General features: G+C 35.2%; 1 protein-coding gene across 1 annotated transcript in view; it reads left to right on the top strand.

The window, feature by feature from the left end:
* The window catches only part of LOC139752089 (alpha-2-macroglobulin-like), a 52,777-nt gene that overhangs the window by 20,296 nt on the left and 12,851 nt on the right, over window positions 1-19,630 (top strand). The window contains exons 4-17 of the mRNA XM_071667949.1: window positions 9,538-9,654; window positions 10,047-10,204; window positions 10,575-10,671; window positions 11,065-11,280; window positions 12,022-12,165; window positions 13,215-13,418; window positions 13,794-13,970; window positions 14,624-14,801; window positions 15,838-15,993; window positions 16,469-16,524; window positions 17,148-17,205; window positions 17,631-17,683; window positions 18,172-18,329; window positions 18,977-19,205. Of these exons, the coding sequence (XP_071524050.1) occupies window positions 9,538-9,654; window positions 10,047-10,204; window positions 10,575-10,671; window positions 11,065-11,280; window positions 12,022-12,165; window positions 13,215-13,418; window positions 13,794-13,970; window positions 14,624-14,801; window positions 15,838-15,993; window positions 16,469-16,524; window positions 17,148-17,205; window positions 17,631-17,683; window positions 18,172-18,329; window positions 18,977-19,205 (2,001 nt within the window). The remainder of the gene's footprint in view (window positions 1-9,537; window positions 9,655-10,046; window positions 10,205-10,574; window positions 10,672-11,064; window positions 11,281-12,021; window positions 12,166-13,214; window positions 13,419-13,793; window positions 13,971-14,623; window positions 14,802-15,837; window positions 15,994-16,468; window positions 16,525-17,147; window positions 17,206-17,630; window positions 17,684-18,171; window positions 18,330-18,976; window positions 19,206-19,630) is intronic.

The following is a 19,630-nucleotide window of genomic DNA, read 5'->3' as shown; positions in this document are numbered from 1 at the left end:
GAAAATTACATTTATAGCCAGATTTTCATCAAAGTTGGAAGAAGTTGAAAATTTGAACAAAATAGTTTGTAAGGCTATACCTAGGATTTTTCTTGATTTTTTTTCAAGAAATGGATTTTCTTGACAATTTCAGGATAGATGGTTTTAGGTATGCTGAATACGAATCTGTGATCAAAACCTAAAAATTCCTATGAACAGTCGAGCAATTAGCATAATAATTTTATCATAATTAATGTAAGGGGTAATTAAAGGCAGTAATAATGCGAAATGCAGTCATTTGACTCAGAATACTTAATCAGCATGTAAAATAACATTTATAGCCAGATTTTCATTAAAATCTAAAGAAGTTGAAAATCTGAGCAAAATATTTTGTTAGGCTATAGCCTTGGATTTTTCTTGATTTTTTTCAAGGAATGGATTTTCTTGAGAATTTCAGGATATATCGTTTTAGGTTTGCTGAATACGAATCTGTGGTCAAAACCTATAAATTCGAGTAAAAAGTCGGGTAATTAGCATATTAATCTTATAATTAATCTAAGGGGTAATTAAAGGCATTAATAATGCGAAATGCAGTTATTTTACTCAAAATACTTAATCAGCATGTAAAATTACATTTATAGCCAGATTTTAATCAAAATGGGAAGAAGTTGAAAATCTGAACAAAATATTTTTCTTGATTTTTTTCAAGAAATGGATTTTCTTGAGAATTTCAGGATAGATGATTTTAGGTATGCTGAATACAAATCTGTTGTCAAAACTTAAAAATTCCTGTGAATAGTCGAGTAATTACCATATCAATTTTATTATAATTAATGTAAAGGGTAATTAAAGGCATTGATAATGCGAAATGCAGTCATTTGACTCAGAATACTTAATCAGCACGTAAAATTATATCTATACCCAGGTTTTCATTAAAATCGAAAGAAGTTAAAAATCTGAGCAAAATATTTTGCAAGGCTATAGCCTTGGATTTTTCTTGATTTTTTTCAAAAAATGGATTTTCTTAAGAATTTCAGGATAGATAGTCATAGGCATGCTGAATACGAATCTGTGGTCAAAATCTAAAAAATCTTGTACTTAGTCCGGTCATTAGCATATTAATTTTATAATTAATCTAAGGAGTAATTAATGGCATTAATGATGCGATATTCAGTCATTTGACTCGGAATACTTAATCAGCGTGTAAAATAACATCTATACCCAGATATTCAATAAAATCTGAAGAAGTTGAAAATGTGAGCAAAATATTTTGTACGACTATATAGCCTGGGATTTTTCTTGATTTTTTTCAAGGAATGGATTTTCTTGAGAATTTCAGGATATGTGGTTTTAGGTATTCTGATTACGAATCTGGTGAAAACCTCGAAATTCGTGTAATTAGTCGAGTAATTAGCATATTAATTTGAATATAATTAATCTAAGGGGTAATTAAAGGCATTAATAATTCGAAATGCAGTCATTTGACTCGGTATACTTAATCAGCATAAAAAATAACAACTATACCCAGATTTTCATTAAAATCTAAAGAAGTTGAAAATCTGAGCAAAATATTTTACAAGGCTATAGCCTAGGATTTTTCTTGATTTTTTTCAAAAAATGGATTTTCTTGACAATTTTAGGATATATGGTTTTAGGTATACTGAATACGAATCTGTGGTAAAAACCTAAAAATTCGTGTAATTAGTAGGGTAATTAGCATATTAATTTTATAATTAGTCTAAGGGGTAATTAAAGGCATTAATAATGCGAAATGCAGTTATTTTACTCAAAATACTTAATCAGCATGGAAAATTACATTTATAGCCAGATTTTCATCAAAGTTGGAAGAAGTTGAAAATTTGAACAAAATAGTTTGTAAGGCTATACCTAGGATTTTTCTTGATTTTTTTTCAAGAAATGGATTTTCTTGACAATTTCAGGATAGATGGTTTTAGGTATGCTGAATACGAATCTGTGATCAAAACCTAAAAATTCCTATGAACAGTCGAGCAATTAGCATAATAATTTTATCATAATTAATGTAAGGGGTAATTAAAGGCAGTAATAATGCGAAATGCAGTCATTTGACTCAGAATACTTAATCAGCATGTAAAATAACATTTATAGCCAGATTTTCATTAAAATCTAAAGAAGTTGAAAATCTGAGCAAAATATTTTGTTAGGCTATAGCCTTGGATTTTTCTTGATTTTTTTCAAGGAATGGATTTTCTTGAGAATTTCAGGATATATCGTTTTAGGTTTGCTGAATACGAATCTGTGGTCAAAACCTATAAATTCGAGTAAAAAGTCGGGTAATTAGCATATTAATCTTATAATTAATCTAAGGGGTAATTAAAGGCATTAATAATGCCAAATGCAGTTATTTTACTCAAAATACTTAATCAGCATGTAAAATTACATTTATAGCCAGATTTTAATCAAAATGGGAAGAAGTTGAAAATCTGAACAAAATATTTTTCTTGATTTTTTTCAAGAAATGGATTTTCTTGAGAATTTCAGGATAGATGATTTTAGGTATGCTGAATACAAATCTGTTGTCAAAACTTAAAAATTCCTGTGAATAGTCGAGTAATTACCATATCAATTTTATTATAATTAATGTAAAGGGTAATTAAAGGCATTGATAATGCGAAATGCAGTCATTTGACTCAGAATACTTAATCAGCACGTAAAATTATATCTATACCCAGGTTTTCATTAAAATCGAAAGAAGTTAAAAATCTGAGCAAAATATTTTGCAAGGCTATAGCCTTGGATTTTTCTTGATTTTTTTCAAAAAATGGATTTTCTTAAGAATTTCAGGATAGATAGTCATAGGCATGCTGAATACGAATCTGTGGTCAAAATCTAAAAAATCTTGTACTTAGTCCGGTCATTAGCATATTAATTTTATAATTAATCTAAGGAGTAATTAATGGCATTAATGATGCGATATTCAGTCATTTGACTCGGAATACTTAATCAGCGTGTAAAATAACATCTATACCCAGATATTCAATAAAATCTGAAGAAGTTGAAAATGTGAGCAAAATATTTTGTACGACTATATAGCCTGGGATTTTTCTTGATTTTTTTCAAGGAATGGATTTTCTTGAGAATTTCAGGATATGTGGTTTTAGGTATTCTGATTACGAATCTGGTGAAAACCTCGAAATTCGTGTAATTAGTCGAGTAATTAGCATATTAATTTGAATATAATTAATCTAAGGGGTAATTAAAGGCATTAATAATTCGAAATGCAGTCATTTGACTCGGTATACTTAATCAGCATAAAAAATAACAACTATACCCAGATTTTCATTAAAATCTAAAGAAGTTGAAAATCTGAGCAAAATATTTTACAAGGCTATAGCCTAGGATTTTTCTTGATTTTTTTCAAAAAATGGATTTTCTTGACAATTTTAGGATATATGGTTTTAGGTATACTGAATACGAATCTGTGGTAAAAACCTAAAAATTCGTGTAATTAGTAGGGTAATTAGCATATTAATTTTATAATTAGTCTAAGGGGTAATTAAAGGCATTAATAATGCGAAATGCAGTTATTTTACTCAAAATACTTAATCAGCATGGAAAATTACATTTATAGCCAGATTTTCATCAAAGTTGGAAGAAGTTGAAAATTTGAACAAAATATTTTGTAAGGCTATACCTAGGATTTTTCTTGATTTTTTTTCAAGAAATGGATTTTCTTGACAATTTCAGGATAGATGGTTTTAGGTATGCTGAATACGAATCTGTGATCAAAACCTAAAAATTCCTATGAACAGTCGAGCAATTAGCATAATAATTTTATTATAATTAATGTAAGGGGTAATTAAAGGCAGTAATAATGCGAAATGCAGTCATTTGACTCAGAATACTTAATCAGCATGTAAAATAACATTTATAGCCAGATTTTCATTAAAATCTAAAGAAGTTGAAAATCTGAGCAAATATTTTGTTAGGCTATAGCCTTGGATTTTTCTTGATTTTTTTCAAGAATGGATTTTCTTGAGAATTTCAGGATATGTGGTTTTAGGTATTCTGATTACGAATCTGGTGAATAACCTCGAAATTCGTGTAATTAGTCGAGTAATTAGCATATTAATTTGAATATAATTAATCTAAGGGGTAATTAAAGGCATTAATAATTCGAATGCAGTCATTTGACTCGGTATACTTAATCAGCATAAAAAAAAACAACTATACCCAGATTTTCATTAAAATCTAAAGAAGTTGAAAATTGAGCAAAATATTTTACAAGGCTAATAGCTAGTGATTTTTCTTGATTTTTTTCAAAAAATGGATTTTCTTGACAATTTTAGGATATATGGTTTTAGGTATACTGAATACGAATCTGTGGTAAAAACCTAAAAATTCGTGTAATTAGTAGGGTAATTAGCATATTAATTTTATAATTAGTCTAAGGGGTAATTAAAGGCATTAATAATGCGAAATGCAGTTATTTTACTCAAAATACTTAATCAGCATGGAAAATTACATTTATAGCCAGATTTCATCAAAGTTGGAAGAAGTTGAAAATTTGAACAAAATAGTTTGTAAGGCTATACCTAGGATTTTTCTTGATTTTTTTTCAAGAAATGGATTTTCTTGACAATTTCAGGATAGATGGTTTTAGGTATGCTGAATACGAATCTGTGATCAAAACCTAAAAATTCCTATGAACAGTCGAGCAATTAGCATAATAATTTTATCATAATTAATGTAAGGGGTAATTAAAGGCAGTAATAATGCGAAATGCAGTCATTTGACTCAGAATACTTAATCAGCATGTAAAATAACATTTATAGCCAGATTTTCATTAAAATCTAAAGAAGTTGAAAATCTGAGCAAAATATTTTGTTAGGCTATAGCCTTGGATTTTTCTTGATTTTTTTCAAGGAATGGATTTTCTTGAGAATTTCAGGATATATCGTTTTAGGTTTGCTGAATACGAATCTGTGGTCAAAACCTATAAATTCGAGTAAAAAGTCGGGTAATTAGCATATTAATCTTATAATTAATCTAAGGGGTAATTAAAGGCATTAATAATGCCAAATGCAGTTTATTTTACTCAAAATACTTAATCAGCATGTAAAATTACATTTATAGCCAGATTTTAATCAAAATGGGAAGAAGTTGAAAATCTGAACAAAATATTTTTCTTGATTTTTTTCAAGAAATGGATTTTCTTGAGAATTTCAGGATAGATGATTTTAGGTATGCTGAATACAAATCTGTTGTCAAAACTTAAAAATTCCTGTGAATAGTCGAGTAATTACCATATCAATTTTATTATAATTAATATAAAGGGTAAATTAAAGGCATTGATAATGCGAAATGCAGTCATTTGACTCAGAATACTTAATCAGCACGTAAAATTATATCTATACCCAGGTTTTCATTAAAATCGAAAGAAGTTAAAAATCTGAGCAAAATATTTTGCAAGTTGGATTTTTCTTGATTTTTTTCAAAAAATGGATTTTCTTAAGAATTTCAGGATAGATAGTCATAGGCATGCTGAATACGAATCTGTGGTCAAAATCTAAAAAATCTTGTACTTAGTCCGGTCATTAGCATATTAATTTTATAATTAATCTAAGGAGTAATTAATGGCATTAATAATGCGATATTCAGTCATTTGACTCGGAATACTTAATCAGCGTGTAAAATAACATCTATACCCAGATATTCAATAAAATCTGAAGAAGTTGAAAATGTGAGCAAAATATTTTGTAAGAATATATAGCCTGGGATTTTTCTTTATTTTTTTCAAGGAATGGATTTTCTTGAGAATTTCAGGATATGTGGTTTTAGGTATTCTGATTACGAATCTGGTGAAAACCTCGAAATTCGTGTAATTAGTCGAGTAATTAAAATATTAATTTGAATATAATTAATCTAAGGGGTAATTAAAGGCATTAATAATTCGAAATGCAGTCATTTGACTCGGTATACTTAATCAGCATAAAAAATAACAACTATACCCACATTTTCATTAAAATCTAAAGAAGTTGAAAATCTGAGCAAAATATTTAACTAGGCTATAGCCTTGGATTTTTCTTAATTTTTTTCAAAAAATGGATTTTCTTGAGAATTTCAGGATATATGGTTTTAGGTATACTGAATACGAATCTGTGGTAAAAACCTAAAAATTCGTGTAATTAGTAGGGTATTTAGCATATTAATTTTATAATTAATCTAAGGGGTAATTAAAGGCATTAATAATGCGAAATGCAGTTATTTTACTCAAAATACTTAATCAGCATGGAAAATTACATTTATAGCCAGATTTTCATCAAAGTTGGAAGAAGTTGAAAATTTGAACAAAATATTTTGTAAGGCTATACCTAGGATTTTTCTTGATTTTTTTCAAGAAATGGATTTTCTTGAGAATTTCAGGATAGATGATTTTAGGTATGCTGAATACAAATCTGTTGTCAAAACTTAAAAATTCCTGTGAATAGTCGAGTAATTACCATATCAATTTTATTATAATTAATGTAAAGGGTAATTAAAGGCATTGATAATGCGAAATGCAGTCATTTGACTCAGAATACTTAATCAGCATGTAAAATTATATCTATACCCAGGTTTTCATTAAAATCGAAAGAAGTTGAAAATCTCAGCAAAATATTTTGCTAGGCTATAGCCTCGGATTTTTCTTGATTTTTTTCAAAAAATGGATTTTCTTAAGAATTTCAGGATAGATAGTCATAGGTATGCTGAATACGAATCTGTGGTCAAAATCTAAAAAAATCTTTACTTAGTCGGGTAATTAGCATATTAATTTTATAATTAATCTAAGGAGTAATTAATGGCATTAATAATGCGATATTCAGTCATTTGACTCGGAATACTTAATCAGCGTGTAAAATAACATCTATACCCAGATATTCAATAAAATCTGAAGAAGTTGAAAATGTGAGCAAAATATTTTGTAAGACTATATAGCCTGGGATTTTTCTTGATTTTTTTCAAGGAATGGATTTTCTTGAGAATTTCAGGATATGTGGTTTTAGGTATTCTGATTACGAATCTGGTGAAAACCTCGAAATTCGTGTAATTAGTCGAGTAATTAGCATATTAATTTGAATATAATTAATCTAAGGGGTAATTAAAGGCATTAATAATTCGAAATGCAGTCATTTGACTCGGTATACTTAATCAGCATAAAAAATAACAACTATACCCAGATTTTCATTAAAATCTAAAGAAGTTGAAAATCTGAGCAAAATATTTTACAAGGCTATAGCTTGGATTTTTCTTGATTTTTTTCAAAAAATGGATTTTCTTGAGAATTTCAGGATATATGGTTTTTGGTATACTGAATACGAATCTGTGGTCAAAACCTAAAAATTCGTGTAATTAGTCGGGTAATTAGCATATTAATTCTATAATTAATCTAAGGGGTAATTAAAGGCATTAATAATGCGAAATGCAGTTATTTTACTCAAAATACTTAATCAGCATGGAAAATTACATTTATAGCCAGATTTTCATCAAAGTTGGAAGAAGTTGAAAATTTGAACAATATATTTTGTAAGGCTATACCTAGGATTTTTCTTGATTTTTTTCAAGAAATGGATTTTCTTGACAATTTCAGGATAGATGGTTTTAGGTATGCTGAATACGAATCTGTGATCAAAACCTAAAAATTCCTATGAACAGTCGAGCAATTAGCATAATAATTTTATTATAATTAATGTAAGGGGTAATTAAAGGTATTAATAATGCGAAATGCAGTCATTTGACTCTGTATACTTAATCAGCATCTAGAATAACAACTATACCCAGATTTTCATTAAAATCTAAAGAAGTTGAAAATCTGAGCAAAATATTTTGCCAGGCTATAGCCTAGGATTTTTCTTGATTTTTTTCAAAAAAATGGATTTTCTTGAGAATTTCAGGATAGATGGTTTTAGGTATGCTGAATACTAATCTGTGGTCAAAACCTAAAAAATCTTGTAATCAGTCGGGTAGTTAGCATATTAATTTTATAATTAATCTAAGGGGTAAATAAAGGCATTAATAATGCGAAATGCAGTCATTTGACTCGGAATACTTAATCAGCATGTAAAATAACATCTATACCCAGATATTCAATAAAATCTGATGAAGTTGAAAATCTGGGCAAAATATTTTGTAGGACTATATAGCCAGGGATTTTTCTTGAATTTTTTCATGCAATGGATTTTCTTGAGAATTTCAGGATATGTGGTTTTAGGTATGCTGATTACGAATCTGTGGTGAAAACCTAGAAATTCGTGTAATTAGTCGAGTAATTAGCATATCAATTTGATTATAATTAATCTAAAGGGTAATTAAAGGCATTAATAATGCGAAATGCAGTCATTTGACTCGGTATACTTAATCAGCATGTAAAATAACGACTATACCCAGATTTTCATTAAAATCTAAAGAAGTTGAAAATCTGAGCAAAATATTTTGCCTTGGATTTTTCTTGATTTTTTTCAAAAAATGTATTTTCTTGAGAATTTCAGGATAGATGGTTTTACGTATGCTGAATACGAATCTGTGGTCAAAACCTAAAAATTCGTGTAATTAGTCGGGTAATTAGCATATTAATTTTATAATTAATCTAAGGGGTAATTAAAGGCATTGATAATGCGAAATACACTTATTTTACTCAAAATACTTAATCAGCATGTAAAATTACATCTATACCCAGATTTTCATTTAAATTTGGAGAAGTTGAAAATTTGAACAAAATATTTTGTAAGGCTAAAGCCTTGGATTCTTTTTTTTTTTTTTTCAAAAAATGTATTTTCTTGAGAGTTTCATGATAGATGGTTTTAGGTCAAAAAACAAACCTGTTGAGTGGCGACCCTCCCTTCAAGTGGCGCCCAGGGCACCTACCCTACCTGCCATACCCCAGATACGCCATTATTACCTTTATTCTCAGAAAATAATATTTCCTCTAAAAACTCATTATAAAAACATTTTCCATGCTAAATATAGATCTGATGTTAAAATAACATTTAGTCCTCTTAATGACACCTAATTTAGCTGTTAATGAAGTCAATTCTAAACTATTTCTTTTCCTTTGCATCTTATTTACCGAGTATGTATCGGTTACTGAGAGCATTATGATATATTTATCATTATTCTTTTAAGTATAGAAGTGTTTGAATATCTTATCTTTCAGTTTTGAAACAAAAAGTATTTTGAGCTAAAAAAAAAATACCCCTAACTAGCCCACTAGTGCATTGCAATCTCTTTCACTAAACAATGAAATCAATAGTAGTTCATACTTTGATAGCAGCATCAGGCTGTACGAATATAACAAGAATACCATCATCTTCTTTCAGATTGTCATATTAGCATCTTCACTGTCATCATCATGATAAGCATTGGTGCCCAAATATCTGTTAATTTCAGTGCTACAACCACCTAGATTATCTATGCATCCAGTCAATCATATTAGCAATACGAACACGAACGTTACGCATATCCTTAAAACCGATTTATATTAATTAATCAACATTATATCATCATCATTACTAATGCGTATATATCAATGCGACACGTCAGTACCCGGAGGTGTGGGTGACGACGCCCTCCGGCACCAGAATAGCCCAGTGGAGAGACGTGGACAACTCGGCCGGTCTGATTCACATGGACTTAAACCTCGCAGACGAACCTGAGGAGGTAGGAGAGAGAGAGAGAGAGAGAGAGAGAGAGAGAGAGAGAGAGAGAGAGAGAGAGAGAGAGAGAGAGAGAGAGAGAGAGAGAGAGAGAGAGAGAAGATAATGAGGGGGATGAGGGGTGAGGAGAGAGAGAGGAGGGCGTGTTGGAGGAGGGTGGGAAGTAATGAGAAAGAGGAGCTGATGAGAGAGGGGGGAAAATATAAGTATAGTTATAGGTATCATGTTTCAAGAGAGAATAAGTACAATAACGTTAGCAATATCTACCTGTGATCTAGTGAGTACACAGTCCACGTGAGATGCTATATGACAGTGTATTATGTATATCATGGGAAGGAAACACCGCACTTATGAGCATATCCCATCTGTCTATTGTCTGACATTTTCTGAACACAGGGAAGCTACACAGTTTTCGTGAGGACCCAGTATGACAAAGTCCAAAAGAAAAGCTTCAGGGTGGAGGAGTACGTCCTGCCACGCTTCGAAATGACCTTTAAGCCTCCACCTTCCGTCCTTGCCATCGACTCCTCCTTCAACTTCACAGTGTGTGCCAAGTAAGTACTCCAATAGGTATGTTATAGATCCCATCAGTTGCAGTACCTTTCCCCTAACTACGACAGATGATATATCGAATTAACATGTGGTCCCAGCGGGTCAATAGATAGACAGATAGATCAAAAGATAGATAGATGGATGTTTGATATCAAGTGTGCATACGTTTCCAAGGATGATATACAACATTATATTATGTTTATTTCGGTCTGGTTTGAATCATAAGGAAAGGAAGGGATTTCGGACGTGGAACGAGTTGAACAGGTGGCATACCGTAGCTTTATATTACCGAATGTTTGTTAGCCTGAGGCTTATTGTTGATACGTCTTGAACTCCTTGGTCATAACCAAGAACTGATGCTTCATTGACCAGGTACACATTCGGGCAACCCGTGAAGGGAAGTGTCATTCTACATCTCAAGAATAACGAGTTTGAAGAGTGCGAAAGAGAAGTCGAGAAACATGTTAAGGTGAGCTTTATTAGCAGTACTCTCGGCTATAACTTTATATATATGCCACGTCTGAGAGGCACTGGTTTACACTGAGTGTAGCTCTATCTTGTATAGCTATAGATTCATTAAATTTCCTTTCACGTGATTTTGGCGTTGCACTTTGTGTGCATTTTTCGCTGTAAGTCCCAAATCATCATTCCTGTCACAGATATGTTATGTATGAGAGCAATTTACTTTATCATGATGTTAGTCTGCCTTCACAGCGTGTTCACGTGCATATTGATTGCTATCCGATACCTGCCAGAGTTATATAACTTAATGTATTGCAGAAAAAGATGTTGAGCATATGCAATTTTTTTTCTACTTTGAAGGGAGTCTCATGATGTTATTAATAGCCCTTCCGTCTGTCAGATCCATGGATGCATTGAAATGAATGTGATGGCACGGGAGATGGGTCTCTGGGCCTGTCGTATTCATAATCTCTTAGTCAATGCCACAGTGATAGAGGAAGGAACCGATGTCGCTATGAGTAAGAGCGCGAATGTGAGGATCCGCCGTCTCGCTTTTACGTTCAAATCCATCCATGAGGATAAGTACATGAAACCAAACCTCCCCTTCACCTTCAAGGTGGGTCATTGTGTGGTTCGTTTATAGAGGATTAACTACTCTAAGGTCTTTAGGGTATATGCTACAGGAACAGATGAAGAAAAGGCCTCATTCGCTCACATATACATTCTTTAGCTGTCGTGTGTAAAATGCACCGGGAGCAGAGATCCCTATTCAGAGCCAAGCTCCACAGCTCTGTAGCTCTCACTTTGGCGTGTGTGTGTGTGTGTGTGTGTGTGTGTGTGTGTGTGTGTGTGTCGGGGGGGGGGGCAGTGTCTTTCATCAGCGTATCATTATAAAAGTAAAAAAAATCCAGGCATCAAAGGATTTCAAAGGGTAAAGTTATAGACTATGAATTCTCTTCCCATATTCAGCGTAAGTTTGCTTTGGGTAATGAAGCTGTCTCATGCAATAGTATAATTTTTATCTCGTTTTACCTTACGTTTTGAACAGCTTATCAGTTTATCTTGTGGTGTCCACGTTCGTAGATGGTCCTCTCCGATGCAACACACAGCCCTCCCATGCTCTGTACATGGTTCTTTACTCCCATATAAATTACAGTCCTTAACTTCACCTTGGTATAACTCCTCCCACACTCCACTGGTTTACCTCAACTTCAACTTTTCCTACGCAGTGTTACATAGTTTACCCCATATGCCTAGATTTAACGTAGGTTGACATTCTTATATTCATCCGTTTTCTGAAATTTCCCGCCCTTATGCATTGCTCAACCTCATCGCCACCGGACCGACTTCCCGTCAGGTGCGAGTTGAGCGGTTGGACAAGACGCCAGCGGCAGGAGAACCCATCGAAGTGTGCTGCTCATCTCGTTGTTCCAGCCTCACCACCGGAGCCGATGGCTACCTCATCGTCTCTATTCCTTACTGCGATGATCATTTTATCAAGGTCAGAAGTATATATATATATATATATATATATATATATATATATATATATATATATATATATATATATATATATATATATATATATATATATACGTATATATATATATATATATATATATATATATATATATATATATATATATATATATATATATATATATATATATATATATATATATATATATATATATATATATATATATATATATATATATATATATATATATATATATATATATATATATATATATATATATGTAAACAGACAGAATACTTTTTTTAATACACTGTTCGTTAAATAAAACATACTTATCTAACATTCATTAGTTTTCTGTTGTTGGTTTTAGATTTTTCTCACCACACATTTTACTTCAACAGACAAAAAGTGAACTGAATTGCCTATATAATTTCCACTTTATTCTTGAAATATTTGATTCTGAATGATATCATCTACAATCAGTGTGGTGGAACGAGCAAAACCAGAAATTCAGAGATCTTTCTTTCTTTTCATTCATCTACTCATCCTCTGGAATCATCTACGTCATTCAGTAATTATTTCTTATCTACCAACGATAACTATGCCTTTCTTATGACCTACCTACCTTCCTAGGAAATAAATTCTTTTCGTCATCACTCAACAGAGAGGCCTTGGTATCCGTTCATTCCTTCCGCAAGTATGTTTACGATCATTGAAGTATAGAAATCTGAGAAATGCTATGAGATTACTTCCTTTGGGTTCTCACATGACACCCCGATCAAAGACTGGATCTATGTAGGTGATAAGTGTTTTCCCATGCTCAATTCACGGGTTGAACTTGTAACACTTGTCAAAACTAGCCCTCTAACATTTTTCTCAGGATTGATTTGCAGCATGACACTGACTAATCTATGTGTTTATATTACAGATACAGGTTTCAATTTACCCTATTGATATTGGCATACTAATTCATTTCTATATTCATTCCTATGTTTTAGTAACTGGGTTAGACCACTTCTCTCTATCTTCCTTCGCTCACTCTCCCTCTCTCTCCCTCTCTCCTGCCATAGCTCAAGGGCCTAACCTGTTGGACTTACATGTACTCTCCTCACTACTACGTCCCCATCCAAAACTATTTCTCGCCGACCAACTCCTCCGTGTTGATCCGGGGCCCGGATAAAACACTGAGATGTTCATCCGGTCTGGCTCGAACCCACGTTCTCCATCTTATCTTCGCGTCCGTGAACATGTCTACCATAGAATTCACCGTCCAGGTAATTCATCGCTCGTGTTACGTCTGTGTGTTTTGTACTATTCAGAGGTAGAGTGGATAAGAACGGATAAGCTAGAAGATATGGTTCAGTTCCTTGCATCATATCTGATGGATGGGATGATCAGAAACGATTTCTAAGCTAACTGATTTCGCGGTTTATTCTTGTCTAATGTATGGCTTGCATGGGGCATTTTTGATAACATATATAAACATCTTACTTTAAACACCTTTTATGCTTGTCCTCATCGCCATGTTACTTTTGTCTTATTAACTTTATTGTTTTGTTTTTTCATTGTCACTTCATCAACATTCTTCCTATTCTTGTTGCTCCCCTATCCTTATCAAAGTCAGAATATTACTTTATCGTTTGCCACAGGTGGCGTCTCATGGGCAGATATACTATTCGAAGACCAAGAGATGTGATCCAGCGGACATTAACGAACTGATTGACCCACACCTCTTGGGTTCCCTTCCACCACTTCCCGAGCATTATACCAGAGGCCAGGTCGAGATTCCTATCGTACTGCCGCCCACTTCTGCGCCAACGGTTAAGGTCGGTAGTTAAGAGTTAAACCAAACTGTTAATTGGAGACTTGGTAGTGTTTAAGAATCTCTGGTGCTTGTCTTGGTAGAAGGAGGGTGGGCGCGGGGGTGAAGGGGATTGCGATTCGAATAACCCGAGGGGACGAGCCGTGCTTTGAGTGATTGGAATCAGTTGTGATTTGGGTGCTTGATGGAAGGGGTTGTGATTCGAGTGCCTGATAGAAGGGGTTGTGATTTGGGTGCCTGATAGGAGGGGTTGGGATTCGAGTGCCTGATAGGAGGGGCTGGGATTCGAGTGCATGATAAATTGGGCTGTGATTCGAGTGCCTGATAGGAGGGGTTGGGATTCGAGTGCATGATGTGAGGGGTTGTGATTCGAGTGCTTGATACGAGGGGTTGGGATTCGAGTGCATGATGCGAGGGGTTGTGATTCGAGGTGTAGGTGTAATGAGGCTCTTCTGATATGTCACAGGTAAGGTGTAAGTATAGAGCGGTTTTGCTATATGATGCTAGAGTAGTGTACTCCTATGGTGTCGTAAGATTGTGTTGATGTGCCATTCAGGTGTAGTGAGTCTATGATAGATATATATATATATATATATATATATATATATATATATATATATATATATATATATATATATATATATATATGTATTGCAGGTGTTGGTGTGGTTTACCGGCGTGAACGGAGAGGTAGTTTCAGACTCACGGGAGCTGGAGGTGGAGAAGTGCCTCAGTAACAAAGTCAACTTCGTCATAAAGGCGGACGATAAGGCCGAACCCGGAGCGTCAGCCGAGCTAGAACTCACCTCGCTACCGCAATCCCTCTGCAGTGTCGGTAAGACCGCTAGCGACCTCATCAGTCTTCAGTGTTCGTCTTCCTCTCTCACATACGCCGCCGTTGCCGGTATTCAGCCTACAAACGCGTATATTCTCTTCATCTCACACATAACACTGGACAGACCTGTACGTATATAACCCGACTTTCTCCCTGACTTTTAGATTCTCTTTGACGTGGGTGATGCACGCTAGACCCGACTTGAAGGTACCTTCATCTCAGCAGAGGTAAAGAAACTTCAGGAGACGGGACTCTACGCGTGTATAATTCTCCCTCCTGCACCGTGCCAATAGTTACTTAACCCAGAGCATCTTGAATTATAACTCTTCCTTCAGGAGTGGCAGTCGGGTACATAGAGTATGCTGTATCCTCCAGTAACACTGATAGACAGAAGGGGAATACCTGGTGCGTCACGTCATCCCATCAAGGTTTGGTAGGCAACAAGATACAGTATGTTTTTGATCCTTCAGAAACTGTGGTGTATGATGAACCATAAAGGGCAATTATCTCATCCGTCCACCTCGATCGTAGCAAGTGAGAGCATGTGTAAGATTTCCAGATTCGTAAGAGGCCAAGAACAGAATGGACAATAGGCTTTCCACGAAAGAACAGCTGTACAGGAGTGAGTTGCCATTGTGTCTCCCTCAACAGGAGTGGTAGATAGGAGGGCAAGTAACATAAATGTTCTCCAGTGTGTCAGGCAGGTGTGGAGGAACATCAGAAACATCACTCTTCGCACAGCAAGTAAGGTAGGTCAGTGCACAGAAAGACCTTCATATTAGCCCTTTGCAGGTGTGATGGACACAAGTATAGAGAACATAACGCCTGCCTTGACAAGGGTGATAGACTGGTTGGTGTTTGAAGAGCACAGTGAGTCTTCTAGTATCTATGGGAGGCAGAGGTATAGGAAATCCAATCCTCTCCCGTAACAGTACTGAGAGACAGGAGTGTATTAGACAAGAGGAATGAGAACATTATACACCACCCTAAATGTGGAGTAGAGATTAATGTAATGGACATCACGCCTCCCTTACAGGTGTGGTAGACAAGAGCGTGGAGCTGCTTGCCTCTCAACAGAGCTCACTCACTATAGAGCAGATCTTCAAGCACCTTGAACATTACAAAATTCCAAATTGGTTAGACCATGAAACGGATGACGACCAGTACTGTAGGATCAAGCTCGGCAGCACAGGTGAGGGACTAGGAACTGGGGATGAGATGAAGAGAACCGTCACGGGTGAGGGAAGATAATAACCACAGGTAAAGGAAAGATGATAACCACAGATGAGGGAGGATAGCAACCACAGTGAGGGAGGATAGTAACCACAGGTGAGGGAGGATAGTAACCACAGGTAAGGGAGGATAGTAACCACAGTTGAGGGAAATATGATAAGCACAGGTGAGGACACTGAAGTAACTACAGGTGAGGGAAGACAATAGGCACAGGTGATGGACGACACCAACGACACTATGGATAGACAACGACATCTGGTGTGAGGAACTGATGGGAGAGATTTCAGGTAAGGTCACCAGTGGAATGAAAGCTGGCCATATAGATGGGAAAGGGGTGAAATATGTCGTCAGATAGACAGATGATAGAAACTATACCGATTTGGTGACTGACTTCACTTAACCTTTGGACAGTACTTTTTTCCTTTTTGTTCCAGATCGGGCGGGAATATCGTATACGAGCAAGTACGTCGATGCTCTTAGAATGTTTGACGTAAGTGACAAGCGTTTTGTTAAGTAAAACTTCATCGGGTAAGAAAATGGATCAGTCACTCGATAGGAATGTCATGGTTTGATATGTACAGTATATGACATTTTCACTATGGCTCCTCAACCACATATCACACTGGTCTCACTCACTCACTCCTCACGCTAGTGCCAAATACTCACATCTGACACTTACGTGACGCTCATCCTTCATACTGGTGCCACACTCACATCTGAAACTGGTCTGATTCTCATAACCTCACACTAGTGCCACACTCACATCTAAAACTAGTCTGCCACTCAGCCCTCACACTCATTCGCTTATCATGTTTATCCCTCACTCATTTCTGACTTCATTCCTTGTATTCCTCATATAGTTGTCCTCACTCATCCTTTCTTTATTTCTTCTTATTTCATTTCATTCCTTCGTCTGATTTTAGCACTTCTATCTCACTGTCTCCTCACACTGTTCCCACGTTCATCCCTTGCTTATCCCTCATCTTCTTCCCTCATTTGTCTTTCACATCGTTATCTCAATCACTTTTAACCTACTTCCCAAACATATTTTCCACATCCTCCCCTCATTAATATTTCATGTCCCCATGCTGAGCCCCCTCGTGTTCTTTGCAGGAGTCTGGAGTCTACGTGTTCAGTGATTCCACATTAGAGACGAGGCCTTGTGAGACCAGTGAGTATTGACTCTGATTTTGTTTTGATGAAAGAGAGAGAGAGAGAGAGAGAGAGAGAGAGAGAGAGAGAGAGAGAGAGAGAGAGAGAGAGAGAGAGAGAGAGAGAGAGAGAGAGAGAGAGAGAGAGAGAAATGAAGTCCCACTATTTATACGCCACACAGCAATCCTTTTCAACCAGCGTGCCGCAGGAAAGCTCTCTACTAAACCTGAGATAAAAGCTCACAATTGTGTGACGTAAGATGGTGAATGGTTAGAAAACAAAACAAAAAAAAAAGCACAGTACAGCACATAACAGTTGAGAATTCTCAGTGGTTCTAGACGACCATTGATCCTGAAAACACTGGAATTAGGAAGGCAGTAGCTTTTTCTCCTGCTTCGTTTATGCTTATGCTTAGTTACGTATTTCTGTTTCTCCTCCCCTCAGAGGCCACTCATCCATTCGAACCCTACCCCCCAAGGCCAATGAAACGACCACAAGTGAGTAAGAAGCTGTATATATATTTTCTTAATCCTTCCCTAGAAATATAGACTTTCTTATTTGTCTTTTCCTAAACATTTCACGTGTTAGAAAAAGAAAACTAAAATTTTGTGTTGTCATTTTAGTATTATCAACTAGCATAAGTAAACTTTCAACACTAGATTACTTTCATTACTCAAAAAAGGTAACCATAATAGAACACAAACAGTCGCTGATCATAAAGATGCCCATGCACATATCATTTTCTATTTGTCATTATACTTTGTCGCTGTCTCCCGCGTCAGCGAGGTAGCGCAAGGAAACGGACGAAAGAATGGCCCAACCCACCCACATACACATGTATACACATACACGTCCATACACGCACATATACATACCTATATATTTCAACGTATACATACTTATACATACACAGACATATATATATATATATATGTACATATTCATACTTGCTGCCTTCATCCATTCCCTCCATTGCCTCCTACAGCATGGATTCCAAATGAACCAGCGGGTAACATCGAATGTCATTCGTCCAAATGCCAAATCGTCCAATGTAGTATCAGAAGAGGAAGAGTCTGACAGCTCGCCGGAAGACCAGAGAACCGAGTTCCCTGAAACATGGCTCTGGGATCTTCACGTGATCCCGTAAGACGTCCATAAGAGGTTTTTCAACAGTTGCCAGTAAAGAAATGCTGTGTCTCCTGTTTGAAGTCGAGGGGAAAGATGAAAGTGGTCAGAGTTAACATATGTTCAGGAGACACATATTTACGTCTCATGTATAAAGTTATCTAAATTATGAATATATATATATATATATATATATATATATATATATATATATATATATATATATATATATATATATATATATATATATATATATATATATATATATATATATACATACATCAACATTTTGATTCATAGTGATGTCTCTTCTATATTTGATGAGAGGCGATTCAACAATATATCTTAGAGAATACGTAAACAAATATGGCGAAAACTGTACAATGAAATGAGAATGGAATCGCTTCGCTTTATAGCACTATCTTATATCAGTAACACTCCATTATGATAAGGATATCAACATCTTGTTCAACAGCCAAACTGATACTAGGAATCATTCGTAGGGTTATCAGGTATATGCAGGTATTCCTCAATGCGTCTATGTAGGCGTTGAAGTCGAGAATAAATTTGAAAATTACGTACAACCTTTACCTCAGAAGGAATATTCTGATTGCGCTGTACGAATATCATATGTCTTCCATCTGAGATGAATATTGTGTACGCAGGGACTCTGGCGTGAAAAAAGAACAAGTTACCCTGCCAGACACCATCACAGAATGGGTGGGTGAGGCAGTGTGTGTCCACCCACGCAAGGGAGTTGGATTGTCCAAGCGGATGACAATTACTACCTTTACCCCATTCTTCGCGGACCTTACCCTTCCGCCGTCCGTGAAGCGAGGCGAGATTCTCCACGTGAAGATCACAGTGTTCAATTACCTCGACGACGCTTTGCCAGTAAGTGTCTCTCGTTAACCAAGAGCCAGTAAAAATCCTTGGTTAACTTGCTAAGTTACATCCTATGATTCTTAAACAATTGAAGCAAGTTACTGCCTGTATCTGTCATTAGTAATCACTATCAGTTATCATTTGTATATCTGTAAATTTCCTCGAGTGATCAGACCATGTAAATCTCCAACTATCTCCACATCCATTTACAGTAAGTCTTCGGCTACCTCCACGAACCAGACCTATGGTTCAGCTGCCTTGCTCTGCTTGGCCATTGTATTTCTACAAGCGTTCAGCTGCCTTGCTTATCCTTTGTCAAATCTTCGAGAAAGAATGGAAAAAAATAACCTTTTCTACCCATTATCGCTAAGCTGTAAACTACCTTCTATTATCCACCAAGTCTTCATATATCCCAGCGATCTAACCATTTCGTC

Source organism: Panulirus ornatus, chromosome 12 (genome assembly GCF_036320965.1).
Source record: "Panulirus ornatus isolate Po-2019 chromosome 12, ASM3632096v1, whole genome shotgun sequence".
Lineage (NCBI taxonomy): Eukaryota > Metazoa > Arthropoda > Malacostraca > Decapoda > Palinuridae > Panulirus > Panulirus ornatus.
The sequence above is the reverse complement of the archived record's forward strand: the minus strand, read 5'-3'. Positions and strand labels throughout refer to the sequence as shown.